At 37.6% G+C, this 22,444-nt stretch overlaps 1 protein-coding gene across 1 annotated transcript in view; it reads right to left on the bottom strand.

Moving 5' to 3' along the window:
- RYR2 (ryanodine receptor 2) overlaps nt 1-22,444 on the bottom strand; it is a 1,099,979-nt gene that overhangs the window by 8,495 nt on the left and 1,069,040 nt on the right. Inside the window, exons 99-102 of the mRNA XM_007942720.1 lie at nt 21,943-22,003; nt 18,362-18,508; nt 15,942-16,076; nt 1,539-1,695 (exon numbers count right to left, since the gene is read on the bottom strand). Of these exons, the coding sequence (XP_007940911.1) occupies nt 1,539-1,695; nt 15,942-16,076; nt 18,362-18,508; nt 21,943-22,003 (500 nt within the window). The remainder of the gene's footprint in view (nt 1-1,538; nt 1,696-15,941; nt 16,077-18,361; nt 18,509-21,942; nt 22,004-22,444) is intronic.

Raw genomic sequence — 22,444 nt, 5'->3', positions numbered from 1 at the left:
TAACTTTATTCACGAGATCCTCACAAATAAGTTCTTCCATTATTTATTAACTGCTCCAATCAGAAACGAACTGCATTGAGATGCTTTGTTTTAGCCCTTCTCTCTCCTGAGCCTCACCAGCTGCACATTTTTTCCTAGTGTTTTATGACTCTGCCTTCTTCTACAACACATTACTGTTACACTCAGTAAAGACATAAAGAATGGATTATGAGTCTTTTAAACCTGTCCATGTACTTTGCTGGGAGAAAAAAAAGACCATTTTATGTCTGTGGAATTTAAAGGAGAATGTCACATTTATAGATATTTGTTTTAAGCCAGGAAAAATGTGTAAGCAGAAAAGATAATGTGAGTAATTTTTCTGAGTGAGAAAAACACCATACTCCACGTTGCCCTGTAGTAAAAGAAAGAATAAGTGGGTATGTTTAGCACCATGGGTATAAGTGAGGACTCCGAGTCCAGCTGGCTGGATTTAGACTCCAGCCCCAATACTTTCTAGCCAAATACCTAGTTACCTAGGCCAAGTTACCTAGACTTATCATGGATAATAACACCATTCTCATAAGATCGTCGTAAGGGTGGAATGAGTTGACAATGTGCCTGGCATGTACTAGGTACTCAACAAGGACAGCTCTATAATTATTTATGATTTGCTGATCATGCACCCAGTACTGAGCTGGGACAGCACTCTGTTGTGATCCATGGGGTTTCACTGGATAATTCTCAGAAGTAGAACTCCAGGACCTTCTTCCTAGGCTGTGTTAATCTGAAAGCTATGCTGAAATCTGTCCAGCCTGGTGACCCTCCTGGTATTTGAAATATCAGTGGCATAGCTTCCAGCATCATAGCAACACACAAGCCACCAGAATATGACAGTCTGACAGATGGGTGGCGACTCTTACGACAGAATATTGTATGATATAGTGCTACAAGATGAGTCCCCTAGTGGCTGCAACAATGGACTTGAGCATACCAGCAATGGCATAGGACTGGGCACTTTTCATTCTGTTGTGTGATGTCAGCTAACAACAACAACTGGGCTGGATACTTAGATGTGTATCATTTAAAAAACCTCTCAATAATACCATGACTTAGAGATTTACCTAATTTCTGTTTTAGAGATGCAGAGGCAAAATGGCTCACCTATCAAAAGTCATGAAGCTAATAAGTGGCAGGACTTAAAGCCCAGTCTCAGAGACTAAATGTGTTCTTCCTGCTATGTTATTTGAAAAGAGACCACAAACCGTATTTACCTTCCCCTTATAGCAATGCCCCATGAATCTTTGTTCTTTATAGATTTATAATGAAGAAAGATTGAAAGGAAATGTACCATTTGGCTTTTTCAGAAAATACTTTAAACTCTTACCAGTTGCCATAGAACAGACTCAACTCAGTGTCAGAGTTTTGGGAAGCAGAGCACTGAGACTTATTTCTGAGGCACCTCTGAGTGGACTTGAACCCCTAACCTTTCAGTTAGCAGCTGAACACATACATGTCTCAAATTCCAAATTTTCTTGAGCTTCCCTGAGGATGATGCTTACCTTGTATTATGGCTAAGAGAATGACAATGACAAAGAAGAAGAAGGTGATGTCAAAGATGATGCGATATATCTCATATTCATCTCCTGCTGGATCTTCAATCTCATCACCGATGCCTCCACCAGCACGTACCCCAACATACATGTGGAACATATAGCACTGGAAAAGAGGAAACAGAAGCACTTCCAGGAACAGGACCCAGTTCATACTTGGCAAATCTTTGTTCTTTCTAGCTCCTCATCTTCATTCTGAAAATGCTTAGGATCTTTCATTCTGTGTTACTTTTTTTTTTTTTTTCCAACATTAGAAATGGTTAGCAAACATTTGGCTCTTAGATACAGCTGTTAAATTTTTAAATAAAACTCTATACTGCATAGTCTGCTTAGCACCTCTCCCTCACTAGTATCTTTGCTCTGAAGCATCTGAGATAATAAGGAAATCATATTAAGGTGCACAAAATTAAATTAAATTTTATTATTCAATTCTTTTGCATATAACTGACAGAGGAAAGGGAAAGCAAAAGCCTAATCTGTAACAAGATGTGATTTCAAAAATTAAGCTAGAAAAACAGGCTTAACATAGACTCAACCATCCATGATCTATCATTTGTGGGACACAGCATTCTGTGCTGAAATCTTTTTCTCTAATTTTTCTACCTGGAATAAAAAAGACAGATGGGAGATGCAGCAACAAAATAGAGGATAACTGTTTAAACCCTAGAACATTAAAGTAACCACAATCAGTAGCTGTCAGTGCCCAGTGTAGAAAAAGGAGATGCTTGGGTCATTAAGGAAAAGAAAGACATGGAGAGTTTCAAAGAGTTACAAAGAAGGTAAACACTATTGCATACACAATACTGCATTATCAGTAATAGTAAGCACTAATATATGGGTGGATATATGGGTAGACAGGAAAGAAGATGAGGTATGAATAGGCAAATAGGAATATACTCATGACATAGATAGGTTCGGCAGATGATATTCCTACATACCAATTTGTATGTGCTATAAGTATCTCCATATGCAATTTAAAGCTAAGAGGGGGCAAAGTTAGGATAACTTTTTAGTTACAACTAAGCACCTTGAGGGAATGAGTCACTGGGCCTGAGGGCTGAGAACAATTGCCATGGGGGACAATTGCGCAACATGGTACAGAAAAATATTGTTCTAAGTCTTACTTCGCCGAGTAGTGACTAGGGTCTTAAAAGCTTGAGAGTGGCCATCTAAGATGAAACTATTGGTCTTTCCTTGTGCGGAGCAAAGAAGAGTGAAGAAATAATCCAAAGGACTGTGAGAACCTCAGCCTACATGACCCTGAGACTAGAAGAACTAGATGGTGCTTGGCTATCAATGCCATTTGGAAAGGGATCAAAATCAGAGATCTTGGATAGAGTGGGAGAAAAAGTGTGGAATAAAATTTAAAAACATAAAAAAAAAACAGATTTACTGGTCAGATAGAGGCTAGTGAAACCCTTGAGACTATGGCCCTGAGTCACCCACCCTTCAGGCCTAGAAACTGAACTCACTTCCGTAGCTTAACTCTTAGCCAAAAATAGACAGGACTATGAGCTGAACAACTACACCAGGGAGATGCACTCCTTAGAACAATCAATCATGGGAGATCAGAAGAATGTGATCATTATTTGCACAGAGCGAAAGTTAGGGAGGCAGAAATACATAGGCAAGAAGGACACAGGGAAAGGGTGACCACAGGGAGGAAGTGGGAGGAGAGCTGTTACACTGCCGGGATTGTAATCAGTGTCATTAAACAAAATGTGTGAACTGTTGAAGGTAAGAGTCTGCTTTGTAAAATTTCACCCAAATCAAAATAAAAAGTTGAGAGAGAGAGAGAGAGAGAGAGAGAGAGAGAGAGAGGGGCTTGGGCAAATGCTATGGGGCAGGATTTCTTGTCTTTCACACTGCTAACATTTTGGACTATAAATTCTTTATTCTGAGTGCTGTCTTGACAATTGTAGAGTATCTTTTGAGCAGCAACCCTGGGCTTCACCTACTAGATGCCAGGAGCAACCCACCCCACAGTGACATTCTAAAATGTCTCCAGACTTAGACAAATGTCTTCTGGGGGAAAAATCACTCACCATCCCATTGAGAACCACTGCCTTAGAGAATATAGTGTTTTATCTTTATCCAAGACTAGTCCAAAGTTTCCACTTCAGGACTGGAAATTTAGGCACATTTCATTTGTCCAACCTGATTTTCATTGCTCTCAAACACCATCGTCCACTGTTTCTAAGCCAATCTCCTGCCCTCCTTCAAATGAGCTATTTCTGATGCCCATTTTTACAATTTTTTGTTATTCTACAATGGCCTTTCCCATGTCAATCCAATTCTTACTTTATTTAGTGCCTGTATTAATACCCTTCCTCCATGAGATCCTCTTATACACTCTGACTTACACAAGTGATTGTAATCCATTAATCCAAAACATATATTTACTTGCTGTCTGTGGTGGTTAAGTTTGTGCATCAACTTGCCTAGGCCAGGTTGAGTGGCTGGGCAGCTGGATGTAGTATTCCCCATGATGAGACTGGTAATCACCTCCATGGTGGAATCTACTTTGGGTATGTGGTCTGCTTACCATATGTAAGAAACAGCTTTGGGAATGGTCTCTAGCTTATGGCATGCTTGAACCTTACATGTAGCACATACAAATACATATGTACAAGACTGTAATCTGCCAACCTTGGGATTTTCAATGGACTTGAATTAATGGCCTGTCATGCAGTTTGGTAACATTGGGACTGTGCTTTTTACTTGTCAAACTTGGGCTTGTCAGTTTCAGCAACCAGAAGCCATCTGAGTGAAGAAAAGCCTCTAGTTCCAGTGGGCCGGGAGCAGGAGGCAATGCTGAAGTCCAAGGTTGAGGGGCTTTCACCTAGCCCCTATAGTGTGGCACTTTGACCTCAGACTTAAACCCTCCAAATTGTAAGAATAAACTCCTGTTTGTTAAGGCCTTCACATTTGTGGTACATATTCCTGACAGAGTGGCATTAGGTAACCAGAACACTGCCTACCATAATAAAGATGAAAAGGCCTTGAAACCTTTCCTTCACTTGGAAAGACACCATACTCTCCAGTTTTCTTCCTCATTCTGGACATTCCTCCTCAGTCTTCTATGTTTGTTCTTCCTCCTTTCCTTATCTCTTCAGGAATGCACCCCAGGAATCAGTTCTCTGGCCCTTTTTCTTTTACTATACTCCCCTGGTGAGCATTTCCAGTTATGTGTCTTTAAGTACTATCTAGGTGTCAGTGGTATCCCTAGGTAATGCAAACAGTTAAGTGCCCAGCTGCTAACCAAAAGGTTAGAGATTTGAGTCTAGTGAAAGGTACCTCACAAGAAAGTTCTGGCAATCTACTTCTGAAATATCAACCATTGAAAATACTATAGAACTCTGACACACATGGTGTTACCGTGACTTGGAGCTGACTTAATGGCAAGTGGTACTAGAACTGATATTAATAGAATTAAACTAAAACAACCTCTAAAACCATGTTTGTCATTCTGTAACACCATAAACAAAGGGCTGAGGAAGCTTTGCAGGTACCTACTCAAGATCTGTTCAAGAGGCTGTCTGGCAGAGGGGCTGTGGATAGCTAGATTAGGCTGATGATGCCCAAAGCACCCTGAAATCCCCTGGAGATTTCAGATTTACAGGTTCCAGGTATCACCTACTGAATCAATCTCTGGAGGCAAAATTTTATAGATAGTCATTTAAAGAAATCCCTTGGTATTTAAAACTCTTAACAGTGGGTCTGAGGGAAGAGGAACTTATTTTCCTATATACTATTTGCATTGTTTTTATCATACACATTTTGGATATTTATTATGAAAAAATTGGGGCTCTTTTCTCAAAATATACGTCTTTATATGTGCTTAACTGTTGCCACAGGAAATGGATAAATGCCTGCTCTGTAGTTAACAAACTAAAATTGGCCACACTTCCCATCGCCCATGCTTCCCTGACTTCAATACTTGGCTTTGTGTTTGGAGCACTCCCCTTTGTCCAGCCTCCCTCCTTTGGACTCAGGAATCAATTTGGATGTCTACCTGGCTTTGGGCTGACACTTACCCTGTCTAATTCTGGTCCTTTGGCTCCCCATACTAGTACTCATAGCAGGCAAACAGTGTATCACTGCAGTGCCCAGACCCAGTCTCTGGGTTGCCTTAGCTCTCCCGAGCCCTGGTTTTTTGAGGGCATGTATGTCAAGGATTTTATTTTACTTGGATCCTTAATCAACCACCATGGAAGCAGCAGTCAAGAAATCAAATGATGTGTTATATTGAGTAAATCTGCTACAAAAGTCCTCTTTAAAGTGTTAAAGAGCAAAGAAGTCACTTTGAGGACAAAGGTGTGTCTGACTCAAGGTATGGTTTTCAATTGCCTCACATGCATGTGACAGCTGGACAATGGAAGGAAGAGTGAGAAACTTATGTATTTGAATTACAGTATTGAGGAAGAATATTGAATATACCACGGACTGCTGGAAGAACTATCTTGGAAAAAGTACAGCCAGAATGCTCCTTAGAAGCAAGGATGGTGAAACTGTCTCACATACTTTGCCATGTTATTAAGAAGAACCAGTCTCTGGAGAAGGATATCATGTTTGGTAGAGTAGTGGTCAGTGAAAAAAAGGAAGACCCTCAACAAGAGGGATTAATATGGTAGCTGCAGCAATGGGCTTAGACATAGCAATGATCATGAGGATGTCACAGGTCTGGGCAATGTTTTGTTCTCTTGTGCATGGTGTTGTTATGAGTTAGAGTCAACTTGACAGCACCTAATAATAACGTGATAGCACTAATGACAATCACCATCTAGCTAATTCCCCTTGCTGATTCCTGCTGACCAAGATATTGGATTATAATTTGGCTTCCCACATGGATTGTTTTCTATAAGGAAGAGAATGTGTTGACTTGTTGCATAAACTTTAATGAGTAAATACTATGTTGGATTTCTGACTCATACATCAGACTCTTAAGAGCTTGGTTAATGTCAATCTGTCCCCAGGAGAACCATTCACATTTGGTTTCTAGACGTATAGTGTTGAGGACAAGATCATGGAATGAGGTAAAATTATCAAAGTCAATGTCTCCTTTTCAGATCTCTCAGTGGCCATCTAACCAGTTCCAGTTACAACAATATCCCTGTCTCACTGCTCAAATTCATTTTATAACAGCTCTAAGAATTTGAGGAAGGGACACTAATATATTTCAACAGAAGACTTATGGCTATGTGAAAAAGTAGATATAGTCTTATGGATATGATTATTTAGGCTCAATATAATAAAAAACAAAAGAACAAAATGTACAGCTCACATTTTGGATTTTAATACTGATTCTTTCTGTTGGAGACCAAGAAAAGACCCCCAAAAGAACATGATTGCAAGGCACATGTTCTAATTACAGTTAAGAGATGGCAAGGTCTCTCTCACTGTTAAATGCTTAATTGGCAAAACATCAAGTATTAAAAGTAGATATTATTCCAGTAGTCCATGTTTTTATCTTATTGGGCTGTTTCATACTCTGGGTCACTGTGTCCTAGTAAACATTTATTGTTTTACACTCCTTATTCCTGAGGAGACTTCTGTGATTGTTTTAATGATCACATGTTGTCCTTGGGCACGTAGAGGAGTAAAACTTTAACTCTGCAGAGAATAAGCTGATTGTATGGATTCCAAGACTAATAATGTAATCATGTACAAACATATAAATAAAGTAGAACAAAGGCATCAGGCATTGCTCTCACAGAATATGCAGGGCGTCCACCTGGCCCCCATTCCTTAAATAAAACAGAAAACCATTAATCCTTTCATGTAGCTTCATTTCGTGACCTGTGTGGTTTTGCTGGATGCGGCATCTTTCAACCTTATCCTTCACTACCTGGCTATCCCCAGAATGAAGCAGGTGGATGGTGCTGTGGTATAATAGTGTGGCAAATACCCACTAACAGGGGCTGCCGAATTTCCAGCCATTACGTGACCATTCTTCTTCTGACATGAAAATCCTTTTATCCTCTTTCTTTTTCATAGATTCTGCCTAAGTGTCAAAGTAAGAGCTAAAGGATGGAAGAAATAATTTTGGGAGACAAAATATATATTTTGTTCTGAGAATATGAGTAATGACGCAGGAAGGTGCCTGGTCCTTCACAAACAGGAGAGAGACAGTTGTTAACTCTCAGGATTTAATATTCTCTGGCTTCTCCCTCATCCATCTCCTAAACTGATTCGTTCTGGGGCTAATCTTTGTTTATATTGCATTTAGGGAACACTGAGGGTCAGCTTCTAGCGAATTGGTGAAGATCCTAACAAAAACCTTAATTTCGCAAAAGAGAAGGAGAGAGAGAGAAGGAATGAGGGAGGTAAAATAAGTGATCTAGAATAAATAGTTATAAGCAGGTTGTTTCCTGTGGTGTTTATTCTTAATCTCAATCAGCTGGAAAGCTATTACAAAACACACAGGTCTTGATACCATCCCTGTAGCTCCTGTGAACTGCTCTTGTGATTCCTATGTACATTTCAGGTTAAGTGCCACTCATTTTGAGGTGACTGTCCTTATATATTTCAAGTCAGTCTCCCTGGCTATCTCTCTGGCTATCTAGCTATAATAACCTTTTTACCCTGGACTTTAAATTTTTTTTCACTTCCTCCTCATACATTCTTGGAGAGATGCTTCCAATTCTATCAGGATAATGCTGGTTTAATTAGATTTTCAAGCTTAAAACACCACAGTTCCCCCTCATGCCATACCCCTCCCCCTAGAAAAATCCATTTGTGAATCACCATTAAGGCTATAAAACTACAGCTGGAGTGCCACCTGCTGTTAAGTTACAAAACATTCACTGGAGAGTGAATTGCATACAAGAGAAAAACTTAAAATTTTTCTTCGAAATGGATGAAACAACTTAAAATGATAAAGGCAAGGGAAACTCAGGATTAATAAATATGATATGAAAGGGCAAAGATTCATCTCAAGACAGAATATTAGACTTCACCTTGTGAAAGGATGAGGTTTTATGTTTAGTGAGCTCTACTGTGAACAATCAGTTAAGTTTTAAATTTCCATGGTTTTTTAAAGAACTCGATGTGCAAGTATTTCCTACTACATTACTATCAAGTTGACTTTGATTCATGGTGATCCCATGTGTGTAAGAGTAGAACTCTGCTCTATAGGTTTTTTCTTTTCTTTCATAAGATTTTCAATGGCTGATGTTTTAGAAGTAAATCATCAGCCCTTTCTCTGGAGGCTCCTCTGGGGAGAATTAAACCACCAACCTTTCAGTTAGCAGTGGGACGTATTAACCTTTGTGCCACCAGGGACTCCAAAAATTTCACACAAGTATTAGTAAGAGGCAAATTTAAAATGGTTTTTAGACCCTAAAATTCTAAGGTTAATTTAGGTAATGTGGCCTCTTGCTGAAATGGTACATGATTCTTTTCATAATAAGTACACTGGCAAAATGTACTTAACATAACAATGGAAATTTATACAGAGAGTGAAATTCAAATTGTGGTTATCTAAAAATACTATTATCACAACTAGAACAGGATAAAATAAGACTACATGACGTTTGCAGGAAATAGCAGGATAGTGTGGGGGTCTTGATTCTGGTATGAGAGAGGGATCTAAGGTCATACAAGGTTCCATACCACTTAAAATATGGTAGACAGTGGGGTATAATACAGTTGTGTGAAATTCCCCCTACTTTTCCATCATTCTTTAGGATTCATTCACCAGTGTCCTATGGGAGCAAGTGACCTATCTAAGGTATTCTTCTCATCTGTGCCTGGGAATAGATGTGGGTGTAGGTGACAGAGGACTGGCTCAGTGACCCAGGTTATTCTAGTAACTATTCATTCTCTCTTCTGGTGTGCACTGGTTAAAGCATCTTGCTGCTAACCAACAGGTTGGCAAACCCACCAGCTGCCCTGGGGGAAAAAGATGTGGCAGTCTGCTTCTGCAAAGATTACAGTCTTGTACATATGTATTTGTATGTGTTATAAAAAATGTCCATATAAATAATAGGGGTAACAGGGCAAAGTTATGGTAACTTCTAGCCACAGTCAACTACCCTGAAGGACTGAGTTGTTGGGCCTGTGGGCTTGAGACCATGGTTGCAAGGGGTATCAAGCTCAATAGGCAAAACAAACTACACAAAAACATTGTTCTACATCCTACTTTGGTGAGTAGCAATTGGGGTCTTAAAAGCTTGCAATTATTCTCTCATCATCTGGTGCAAAGAAGAATGAAGGAAACGAAAGATGCATGGAAACAATTAGTCTAAGGACTAGAGGACCATGCAAACCTCAGCCTGCATGATCCTGAGACTAGAACTAGATAGTACCCAGCAGTGTAGGAGATCTTAGCATGGAAGAAAATGTGAAACAAAACTCAAAATCATAAAAATGACCAGGCTTACTGGTCTGACAGAGACTGGTGAAATCCCGAGAGTATGGGCCTAGAATTGAACACACTCCCTTGGCTTCCAGCCAAACAATAGAAAGGCATATAGAGTGAACATTTACACTGGTAGGTACACTCAATAATCAACTGTGGAAGATCAGAAGGGTAGTATTTTGCACAGGGAGATAGCTCAGAGGGCAGGATTGTATGGGAAAGAAGGGCATAGGGAAAAGATAGGCACAGGGAGGAAGTAAGAAGAGAACTGTTACATCGTGGGTATTGCAGTCAAGGTCATGAAACAAAATGTGTATGAACTGTTGTATAGAAAATGAATTTGCACTATAAACTTTCATCCAAATCACAAGTAAAAAGAAAAAAGATTGCAACCTTGGAAGCCCTATGGGACAGCTCTACTCTGTCCTACAGAGTCGTGACGAGTCAGAATGAACTAGATGGTAGTGGGTTTTTTTTTTTTTTTGGTTATTCACTCTCTTCTTGAGTCTAGTTTTCTTATAGTTGCTTAAAGTATTTATTCATATATTTTTCTCTGCTGAGCTGTCTGGTACGAGAGACCAGTAAAGGGAAAAACAGGTGAGGCCAAATCCAATATTCTATGAAAAGCCAACAATGGAATGGGCTCCAGAGACAGAGGCTGTGGATTGTTTTGACAAATTACTAATCAGAGAAGATAACTCTGTACCCAAGAGTTAAGCCTTGTGTGATCTCTCTCTCTCCCCCACCCTTTTCCACTAATATGATGTTTCATTAAAAAGTTATTTTCATTTCTCTAATAACTACTAACAAACTAATTTTTCAATTGTGGTATTTAAAGAGCAATGTCTAAATGATTTTCTTTAAAGTTTAATGTCATTAAACAATAGTTCCATATGCAATAGGAAATAGGAACATTGATCAGGCAACCCTTCAACTTCCCAAAACATCTGTAATTTCTATGGTATTCTTTTTTGGGATGATCTTTTCAGAAAAAAATCTGAGCTTAGCAGATTTACTAGAAAAGTGTTTAATAAGCAATTTCTTGAGTGTCAGGACTGTGCTTGAATATGCCTTACCCCAACAAGTACTTGGCACAAAAATACCTGCTAAATACATATTTAGTAAACTGAATTAATAACACAAACTTATGAACTTAATATTTTTGAGGTAGCATACAGCAATGGTTAAAGAGTCTGAGCTCTTCTGAGCTGTGTGACCTTAGCAAGTTACTCAAACTCTTGGTATCTGTTTCATCATCTATAAAATCGGGATAACAACAATACCCACCAACAGCATGGAGTTGTTAGGAGATTAAATGAGTTAACATCTGTAAAGTTCTTAGTAGAATACCTGGCACAAAATCATTTGTAGTATGTGCTACATAGAAATGGACAAATAAATGAATATTCTAAATTACAAGACTAGGCACTTGACTGCTAACCAACCAGAAGGCTGGCGGTTCAAACCTACCAGCCACTCCTTGGAAGGAAGGTTGGGCAATCTACTTCCTTAGTAACCCATGGGTGTCACTATGAGTCGGGTCTGACTCAACAGCACACAACAATAACAACAACAACAACAACAATAAACCTGTAAGTAGGATGATATTTTCTTCTGGTTTGGAAATTAAGTACAGTGAAACCTGTGAGAGCCAGAACTTGATGGGACTGCCTTGTTTTCTAGGACTCGCAAGTTTTCCTCTTTTGATGGGGTGCAGTCTTACTATTTTTCTATCACTCTCTACAAGTGGAAAATATTTGAGTTTTCCTTCTCTGACAGGTTTCTGCCTTATACAGATTCCGGATTTTGCAGGTTTTACTCTACATGGATGAATGACCATGATCATCACAGTCCTTTCAACTTTCACATTTTGTGTTCTCTAAGTAGATGACAAGACATAGAAGTTACAAACTCACACGTAAAACATCTGTAAAATGGCAATAATGATATGAAATCACAGAAAGTTATGAATTATTTTCATGAGAACAACATGATTTACTATACTGTGAATCATATGTAGGCTTATGGTTTAGAAGCCTTTTTTTCTGCATTCTCCCTTTTATTCCAGGCCTTCAAAACTCCTATCTTGACCTAGGAAAAGCTATATGCCTCCTAAATTCATTTGAGAGTTTTTCTGTCCCCCCCCCCCCAGATTTTTGTTTTCCCCTTTGAATAAAGCAACAAAGAGAAAAAAAAGTTGCTCAATCATGAAACCCTAAGGACTGGCAATCTTGGTGGAAGATCTCTAAATTGGTGATTAGAAGAAATAACATAAATTAATTGAAATTATTTGTTAAATGGTGGTAAAATATTTTTCATAAATAAGAAAGGTTAGGCTGTAAATGGCTCAGGGAGGAGGGAGCAGATGGTAGAAAATGCAGCACCAGTTTGGAGTACAGCTTTTATAGGCCCACAGTCCTGCGAACTGCCTAGGCCAGCTACCTGTATGCTCTATCCTTCTTCCTGCCAATGACATAGTTCACCATGCGGTTATTAGAATTTTGAGAAGAACTGAATTAGGTTCTCTTTTGAAACACAGTGGGAAAAAAAATACTGTTTTAGGTTTCTACAAATGAAAGAAATAACATGGGAACATAGGTATGGTAAAACATATTAACAATTTAGATAGCAAAGAAGTATATATATATATAAAAAAGCATGTCTTTTTCTCTCCCTTGATCTTTGGTCCTTCTCTGTATAAGAATTTTTAACAATTTCTTATGTATCTTTTCAGAAAAACTTTTTACATATTTTAACATACTTAAATATGCATTCTAATATGTGTGTCTATATGATCTTACACAAAAAAGGTTAGATCATAATACTTTTCAGGATTTTTTTTTCTTTAACTTAAAACTTGTATGACTTTTCGTGTCAGCATATGAAGATTATCTAATTTTAAAAGATCTGCATAATTTTAATGATGTGGATTTAACATAATTGATAGCAGTGGAATTGATAGGTGAAAGGTACATGTTTGAAATTTTGACATATACAATTTTCCTCCATTATCTGAAAGTATAGCATTCCTATGAAACCTTTTGTAAGCTGAAATGGCATAAAGCAAAGAAGCAATTACCATTAATTTATATGGAAAAATTTTTTGAATGTTCCCAGATCTAAAAAATAACCTACCAAATTACACCAAATAACACATACAGACTAAAGTAGCACTCACATATAGTAAAGACAGGAATGATATGATAAATACACAGGTTATATAAAGTAGAAATAATATATGTACACTGTAGTCCAGGAGAAAGGAGCTTGGTGGCATCCCTATTGCTATTCTGGGTGCCTACTGCCTCTTTAACCCAACAGCTAAATGAACATTGAACACTAGTTTTATTTTCCCCTTTTTTCATAAAAATGGAAATTCTCTTCAGATTTCATTTGGTGAGCAAAAAACAGGTACTAAGTTAGGTTAAAACAGGTACTTAGTTAGGTTTTTAGAAAAAGTAAAGTGGCATAAAACAAACTTTTGGAAAGTAGGGGTTCCTATATGGAAAATTTTTCTAAAATTGTTGTACCAATTCAAATTCTCAACAGAATTGATGAGAGTGTCTACCAACACATTAACCTCAGTATTTTGCAAACCTTATAGGGAAAAATAGCAATTCATTGTTTTTCATTTCTTTAATTATCATAGGTGCTGAGTATCTTTTCATATTTATGAGCCAACTGAATTTATTTTATTGTGAATTGTCTGCTCATATAATTTGACCATTTTCTCTGCTGGCTTATTTATTTTTTCTTACTGAAATGACAAGAGCTTTGTGAATTAAGCAAACCAGTCCTTTGTTATAGCAGTGAATAGATTTTTCCCAGTGTGTCATTTGCCTTTCAAACTGTTCATTACTGTTCTTTATAAAAATAATTTTATGCTTTCATGAATCCTAGGTTTTATGTTGTACTCAGAAAGACCTTTCACCATTTAAAAATTATTTTTTTTTAAATAATATTCTATCCTTATTTTATTATTTTTTTGCATTGAAATCTTTATTCTATTTGTGATTTTGACTAAGAACAGGACTGATATCCATTTTTATTGTTTTCCCACAAACAGCTTGTTTGCAGTACCAATACCATTTGTAGAATTATTTTTGACTGCATGATTTCAAAAGCCACCATCATGTTTTAAATTTCTATATGTATTTGTATCTATTCCTAGATGCTCTATTGTGTTCCAATTATTTGCCATTTTTAAGTATTTAGTCTTATAATAGGAGCTCTGATAGAGTAGTGCCTAAGGCACTTGGCTGCTAACCAGGATGCTAGTGGTTCAAACCCACCAGCCACTCCTGGGAAGGAAGATTGGGCAATCTACTTCCATACAGATAATGGCTCAGAAACCCAAGGAGGGGTCACTATGAGTCGGATCTGACTCGAGGGCACATAATGACAACAAGAACAACAACAGTCTTTATAATATTGGTAGAATTACTCTTTTTAGTAGAATTAGTCTTTTGGTACTGAGAGGTAGAATTGGTAGAATTACTCTCATTACTTAAAACAATTTTTTTTTTTTTTTTTCCCAGTGAAATCCCCTGCCCTCCCCCAACCACCAGTTGTGCTACTAGGAGCTCTGGTGCCTTAGTGTCTAAGGCATTTGACTGCTAACCAGAAGACTGGCGGTTCAAACTCACCAGCCACTCCTCAGAAGGAAGATTAGGCAATCTACTTCTGTAGAAATACCGCCTGGGAAACCCAAGGAGAGGTCGCTGTGAGTCCAAAGGACTTGATGGCAGTAAGTTTTTTTTTTTTTTTTTTTTTTTTTTTGCACGGGAGCCAGGAATTTATTCTAAGAGCAGATACAGCAAAACCACAAACGCAAGACACAGGAGATTTCAATCACAAAAACGGTGTGCTCCTTAAGTGTTTTTCTTTTTTTCAATTTTCAATAAATTGAAATGAGAAAACTCTTTTAAGATGATCGTCCCTGGAGCCAGCCCTCGGCGGAGTGGAAGGGAAGGCATGGGCAGGCACAGACATTCGCATGGCCGCTGCACGCGCCGGGTCTGGCAGGAGGAGAAGGGGCAGATCCCGAACTCAGGAGCCCGGGTGCAGGAGTGATTAGCCAGCAACTTGGGGTTCACGCGCCTAGACCAGCGGGCAACGCCCAGCGCGCCCTACCGGTTGAATCCAGGCTGTTTCGCTGCCAAGCCAATCTCCAGCTTGGCCCACTTCCCCGAGAAGGACCCAAGAGAAAGGAGAGCCGGGCCAGGCGGCTGAAAGGCAGCAACCTCTCCCTCTCCAGCCACCATGGCCAGTGCAACTCCTTACCAGTACCCGCAGAGGGACTTTCCAGTGTAATTTTGGTAACATTATTTCAACCCTTTTGTTTACATCACTACCACACACCCCCACCCCAATCATTTCTATTGGGATCTCACTGAAGGATCCATCCTTTCCAGTTAGTACGTTGTATTTCATCCAATCTAAGATGTAATGGATGCTGATTCATTATCTGCCAAGATCAGAAGGGCAGGTTGTTGAACAGATGAAAGCTTTAACATCTGTTGATCTAAAAAACATACTAAAAAGGAAATTTAACACAAGATACTCAGTATAAAAGCAAAATCTAGCAGTTCTGTTAAGAGATATATTGTGAAATCTAGTAACTTCAGCTAAAGTAATTTAAGCAGACAAATAACCAAAGCTCCCACAAGTTCTCCAAGGAAATGGTTTCACCTGCTACCTGTAATATTTGAACAGCAGGCTAAAGTGGTGACATTGACCCTTCTAGTGCTAACCACTTTACTCAGGAATTCTACTAATTATCAGGTTCCAGCAGATGTGAGAAATGGACAGACATGGATCTTTTATGCTCCTCTAAAAAGGGAAATTTTAGGGAAAAATTTTTAAAAAATCCTTAAAGATTCACAACAATATGAATCTATTCTGTGCTATTAATGAATAAGCACACAATTTAGATAAAAGAGGCACAAGGGTATTTTTCATTCAGATGAGATCAAAATATATGAACTTACTGTTAACATATCATCACACTTCATATCAGGTGTATCACCATCTTCACTCTTATTGTAGAATTTTCGGAAAAAATTGAATGCCACAACAGTATATAGGTATACGACAACAGCTAATAGGCCAACAGTTAAGACAAGCTGTAAAGAAATGTGATATTGAACATGTGTTAGTGTTCTAAGACATTTGATGGGCATGTTTGACATCTGTGTGGGAGGGGACCACTCCAGTTAGTACACTGCTGGATTTACCAGCCTTTTCTATATTCCAGTGGGGAATTTTATTTTCACATTCTCTTCATTTTTTCAAGTTTTCATATTACTTTATGCAAAACTTGACTACTTAATTGGCTAATATGTGCACACTATAGACAGAACATAAGTATACTATTAGTTTCATATGCAAATTGATATTAATAATATTAATAAGCAGCTCACAACGTTCTTCTTTATCATCTAAATATTTGGTAGTAGATACTACATTACATACTTTCTCCATTTTTATAAGGTTTAATCTCTTTAAATAATTTACATTCCTAATAAAAACGATCTTGTTTTTGTTATAAGAGTAAGTGTGACTGGAAAACATTTTGTTTTCTTTTTAACAGACCAAAGGGGAGTTTTTATGGGAAACACACAACTGTTAATAATGTGTAATATAAATACTGAAAGAAAATAAAACTGAAAAGTCTTGCTTTGTTAACATAAAGAGATGATCAAAGTAAAGCATATTCTAGCTTACTGGCCAATATTTTGAAGGCTAGTTTTCTTAATGTATAATTCAACATCACAGTTGTGATGTATAATTCAACATCTCAGTTCTATGCAATCTTTCATTAATTCCAAATTGTACTTTGCTTCTGTATATGTATATAGATATATTTTGTGTGATGTGTGTTTTAAACATATGACTTTTATCAAGTTTGTGAAAATATATTTCTGGTTATATCACAGCAAGTTTCAATGTAAATGCATTATTTTTCCAGTCTACTTCTCTTATTACAATTCATCCCTATGCTTTTGACTGGAACTCCATATACTGAGTTAGATCTTTTAAAAATCAGTTTATAATTATCTGGAAAAAACATCTTAAGAGAGGACTTAAAATTATTTCTAAAAATGAAGTACAATATCACTCTATGTTTCTATATGGTTTTCCTATTAGAACTATTCAATTCTATATATTTCTATAAATGAAAAATTGATACCTCAAAAAGAAAATAAATACCACAAAAGTTCAGAAATTGAAAATAGTGCCAGAACTTTTGTGTGAAAATACACAATAGGCACAATAGTTTCAGCTCATTATATGTACTGAACTTCACAGACTATTTACCAACTGACTGTTGAATGAATATATATATATATTTTTTGCACTGGACCATGTATGTTGTAGCTGTATTCATAAACTATGTTGTTGTTATTATGTACTGTCGAGTCAAACCCGACTCAGAGCGACCCATCCTTGGGTTTCCGAGGTGGTATCACTACAGAAGTAGATTGCCCAACCTTCCCTCTGAGGAGTGGCTGGTGGGTTTGAACCGCCAGCCTTCTGGTTAGCAGTCAAATGCCTTAGGCACTACACCACCAGAGCTCCCTCAGAAACTATAGTGACATGAGAATGTGAATTTAACTATGGACATAGTTCAAAGGTTTTGGAGAGACACAGATTAAAGAAATGTGCAAGACTATAAACCTTTGGGGAAAAAGGAATCTGGTGCTAACATAATATGTGTTACCCACTGGACACTTGATAAATATAGAAGGAATTAAATGCATGCTTCTGGAATATGTTTTATGGTTGTGGAAAATTTTAACATTGTAACCAGATTCCATTTTAACATAAATTGATTATCTAGACCTAAACCAGTTTTCCTGCAAATAAGTATAACTTGATCAAGATGAAATATTAATATTTTTGTTCAACTTAAAGTGGAGAAAGAACAAATGAATATCCAGTTTTCAAATATTAAATTAGTAATGCAGCATCTTTTTTCTTTTTTTTTTTACCAAGACAACTAAAGCATCAGAAAGCTGCAACATAGTTTGGTTCCCAATAGTATCAAATGGTGAGAACACTGATATTAGGAACAAAATAGTAACTAATTTCTGAGTACTTAGTAAGTGCCAGGAATTGTGCTAAGGCCTCTCCATATATGCTTTTATGTTTAATTCTATAAGATACATGTTTTGATGATTTCTATTTTACACAGTGAGGAAGCTGAGATTTAGAGATACTAAATAATTTATGCAAAGCGACAGTAACTCCTGTTTGAGCTAAGATTTGGTTTAAAAGTATAGCCTTGCTATTTGATAAAAGATCTTTTAAAATGTACATTGTTGCTGAGGTTTAGTTTTATGTTTCATTTGTTTATTTGTGGTTTCTTTAGTTTCTGTGTATGTGGGGGGTGTTATTAAACTTTTACCTGTTTGCCATTGTGAGTTACTGATGACAAGATGGTTCTTAAAGTCTTGAATCCCATAGCGATGTCAAGAAGATGAGCAGCAAAAAAAAAGTTGTTATAGTGTCCAAGAACGGACATAGTCATATACCAGGCAAGGTAGAGGAAGGACTATTAAGACAAAACAGGCCGGGAGAGAAGAATATCAGAAAATAAAATGCATGACTATTGTCCAAAGCTTCTCTGATTTAATTATATAAGTCACTCAATTTACTTCATCTTCTTAGAACATATTTATATACTTCTAATTACAGTATTGTTTTGTTCTAAATGTGGTAGTTTGTTCTAAAAGGTTAAATATTTTCTCCGTTAAAGCAGAGTGACTGCACTTATCCTCCACAAGGTGAAATTTCTGGAGCTTGACACAACTGACATTCTGGACTAGATAATTCTCTGTTTGAATGCTGTGCACTGCAGGATGTTTAGCAACATCCCTGGCCTCTAACCACTAGATAGCGGTAGCAAAGCCCCCTCCAGCTATTGTTGTTGTTGTTGTTGTTGTTGTTATGTGCCGTCGAGTCGGCCCCGACTCATAGTGACCCCTCCTTGGCTTTCCGAGGCAGTATCACTACGGAAGTAGGATTGCCCAACCTTCCTTCTGAGGAGTGGCTGGTGGGTTTGAACTGCCAGCTTTCTGGTTAGCAGTCACGTGCCTTAGGCACTATGCTACCAGAGCTCCTCCTCCAGCTATGGCAATGTAAAATGTCTCCCGACATTGTCCCTGGGGCAAAACTGTCCCTGGTGGAGAGCCACTGCTATACAGAAAATTAAAGAACCAAATTTCCTTCCTTCCTTCCTCCTTCTCTTTTTCCTTCATTTATTTACTTATTTACTAAATCCGTGTTTGCTGAGATCTATTAGTTATAAGAAATTATATGAGGTGGTTTACTAGCCAAGTATCTAACTTTGGATGAGCCAAAATTAATCTAGCAGAAAATTCAAATACTACTTAATGTCACTGAAGGTGAAAGTAAATTAAATACAATTGGCATTATTTGTAGAAATCTCCTGGATTATAATTAATGTAAAATATTAACTTTACATAGGCTAGAAAATGTATATACTTTAGAGGTGCAAAGAATGAAGTAGAATAAAAATTATTATGATTGCTCCTACTTTTTGGAATAGAGTCTCTTCTGCTTAAGGCATGTTTTGCCAGTGGAATAAGGAGATAGTACTTTTGGAAAGGAATGGAAACCTTTATTTTGACTATAATATATCTCTAATGGAGAACAGAAAGAAGACAGAGAAAATTTAGGAGGTATAAAAGATTTTGTGGGCACTATGGGCCTGAAGGAGCTCTGGTAGCATGGTGTCTAAGGCACTTGACTGCTAACTGGAAGGCTGGCGGTTCAAACCCACCAGCCACTCCTCAGAAGGAAGGTTGGGCATGCCTACTTCTGTAGTGATACTGCCTCGGAAACCCAAGGAGGGGTCGCTTTGAGTCGGGGCCGACTCGATGGCAAATAACAACAACAACAACAACATGGGCCTGAAGCTAAGATACAAAGCTCAAGAAAAGAAAATACATTTTAAAAAGACATGGAGACAACCTGTGTAGAATGTGCTGAGGGAGGAGAGGTAATAAGCTTATGTTTTGGGAAAAAAAGACAGAGAGCACAGTGGGGTAGATTGTGAGGGCCTTGAAACCAGGTTAAAGGACATGGAATGCATTCCATAGATACTTGGGGCCCAGTGGAGCATTTTGAGCAAAGAAATGGTATGTGAAAAGTAGTATTTTAGAAAACTTCCTTGAGCTTCTACTAGGTGTTGGTCATCGATCCATGTTTGCACATACAATCTCTCATTTTATCCTAGTAACATCTCTGTTACGTAGGTATGTGCAACCCCAACCTACAAATGAGAAAAGTGAGCTCACCAAAGTTAAACAACTGTCTAAAAGTCCCACATTTTGTAAGTGGTGTAGCTATTACATTAGGAGACTACTGGACAAGTCCAAGGGTGTGGGTATGAAAGCCATTACTAGTAGTGAAACTGGGAAGGTAGAAAGGAGAATTACAAAGGACAGAAAGACGATCAAGATTAGGCAAATGATCAAAGGAGGAGAGAGAAAAGGAGGGCAAGCCAGTACTTTGAACTTTAGTAATAAGAACAAAAATACCAACAGAAAGACAAGATACTACATCATAGACAGGAGACTGGCTTTGGGGGTTGAGTGGCTACTAGAATGTAATATACCAATGCTGGAGTTAGGTAGCTTCTTTTTATTAAGAGGAGTTGCTTCCGTTAAATTAGAAACTAATTGCAAGATACCATACCAAAAATATAAACCCATTGCCAGTGAGTCAATTCTGACTCATAATGACCCCCCATTGGGTTTCCAAGGCTGTAAATCTTCACAGAAACAGATTGCCTCATTGTCTTCCCATGGAGAAGCTGGTGGATTTGAACCACTGGCCTTCTGGTTAGCAGCCAAATGCCTTACCCATTATACCACCAGAGCTCCTTGCAAAATACCATGGTACTAATTTAAGGTTCTAATATAAATTCATTTATCAGGCTTGATTTTGAGCTGTTAAGAGATTTGTGAAAGATATCCAGACTGAGAGGCAGGAGTGACAAGTGGCGGAATGAGAATTTGTTGGATGTCACAGGCCTTTAAATAGGAGAATGGAGCTAATGTTCAATAGAAAAGTTGAGTGCAAAAATTATAATATGAAATCTTGACAGTAAATGAGGTGTCCCAGGGAGAAAGCAGAACAGCAGGAACAGCAGGGATAAGGCTAAGCTTCTGGGTGTGTTGGTATGTTCATATTCCCCACAATGTGGGGATGGTCAGAGAGTATGGGCTGAAATCAGACAGCATACATTTGTAGTTGACCTATTCAACAGTGTTTTATGCTTGTCTCTAGCACCCTTCAATAGCCAGCTGATGGGAGCACAGAAACAACTGATGGTGACAATTATTTAAAATGAAAACCCTAAGAATACAAAATGTCTAGCCATTGGCCAGGCCACAATAATAAAATGTGATTACCTGCCCTAGCAGATGGTAGCTTTTAGCAATATGTGATCTTTTTCTTCTTTTTTTAAATTATATTTAGATAAATAGTTGGGCCCTATGTTTAGTTTTCAAAGGATATCTGATAAAAGAAGACTCTAATAAGAAAAAGAACACAGTAATTCAATGTACTTTAATTTGGGCAGAAATTTAAATTGATCAAAATTATTGTTTTGCTTTTTATTTTTTTTTCATTCATTTAGACCCTTATTTTAAACATCTACAAAACTTTTAAGTATTCCAGTGGATAATGAACCTGAATGAATATACACAAGAATTTTCATTTCAGTTTCTTTTTCTTTTGTAAATATATTCCCATTTTAATTTTTCAGCTATTGAAGACAACAGAATAAGAGAAGTCTGATTAATCATATCTTTCTCTGGGTGTCTCTTGGCTATGACCTCCATTACATGAACTGGTACTTGAGCAACTTTCTTAAACAACTGTCTTTGTATTTGCAGAACTCCAACAGACTCATCTCCTTAGAGCACATTTTATTTTGTGGTAATGAGGTAGTCTTACATTGTCAGTGAAAACGACTCCTAGTTTCCACATCTGATACTTCACATCAATAGAGCTCAGTCTGGAATGAAAAAAAAAGAAGAAGAAGAATGTACAGATATGTATATTAATCAAAGATTCATAGGCTTACAAGAGCCTAACAGCATTCCCTCTCATGGGACAAGATGAAAGCAAGTCAGGGAACCATCTCAGGAACTGAGTCCTATCTCAGATCTGATAGTTTTCTTTGACAATTTACTACATGATTTTGTGATGATTGCTTGGCAGAAGCTGGGAAAACAAAACACCATGGCCTTCTTCTGTTATTTAAGAACAGTCTTTTCTTTTCCTAAATTAAATTTAGGCTAAACTCACCTTACATAAGCCATTTATTCCCGGAAATTACAAAATTTACCTGTGTGTCAGTTTTCCTAACTAACTTTCATTTGTAATTGCATTCCAAGAGAATAAAATTTTTTTTTCTTTTTTTTTATTTTTATTAGGATTTGGGTGAAGATTTACA

This window comes from Orycteropus afer, unplaced genomic scaffold (genome assembly GCF_000298275.1).
Source record: "Orycteropus afer afer isolate SDZICR_OR568_19922 unplaced genomic scaffold, OryAfe1.0 scaffold00096, whole genome shotgun sequence".
In the NCBI taxonomy this organism is placed as follows: domain Eukaryota; kingdom Metazoa; phylum Chordata; class Mammalia; order Tubulidentata; family Orycteropodidae; genus Orycteropus; species Orycteropus afer.
This window is presented reverse-complemented; position numbering and strand designations above follow the sequence as displayed.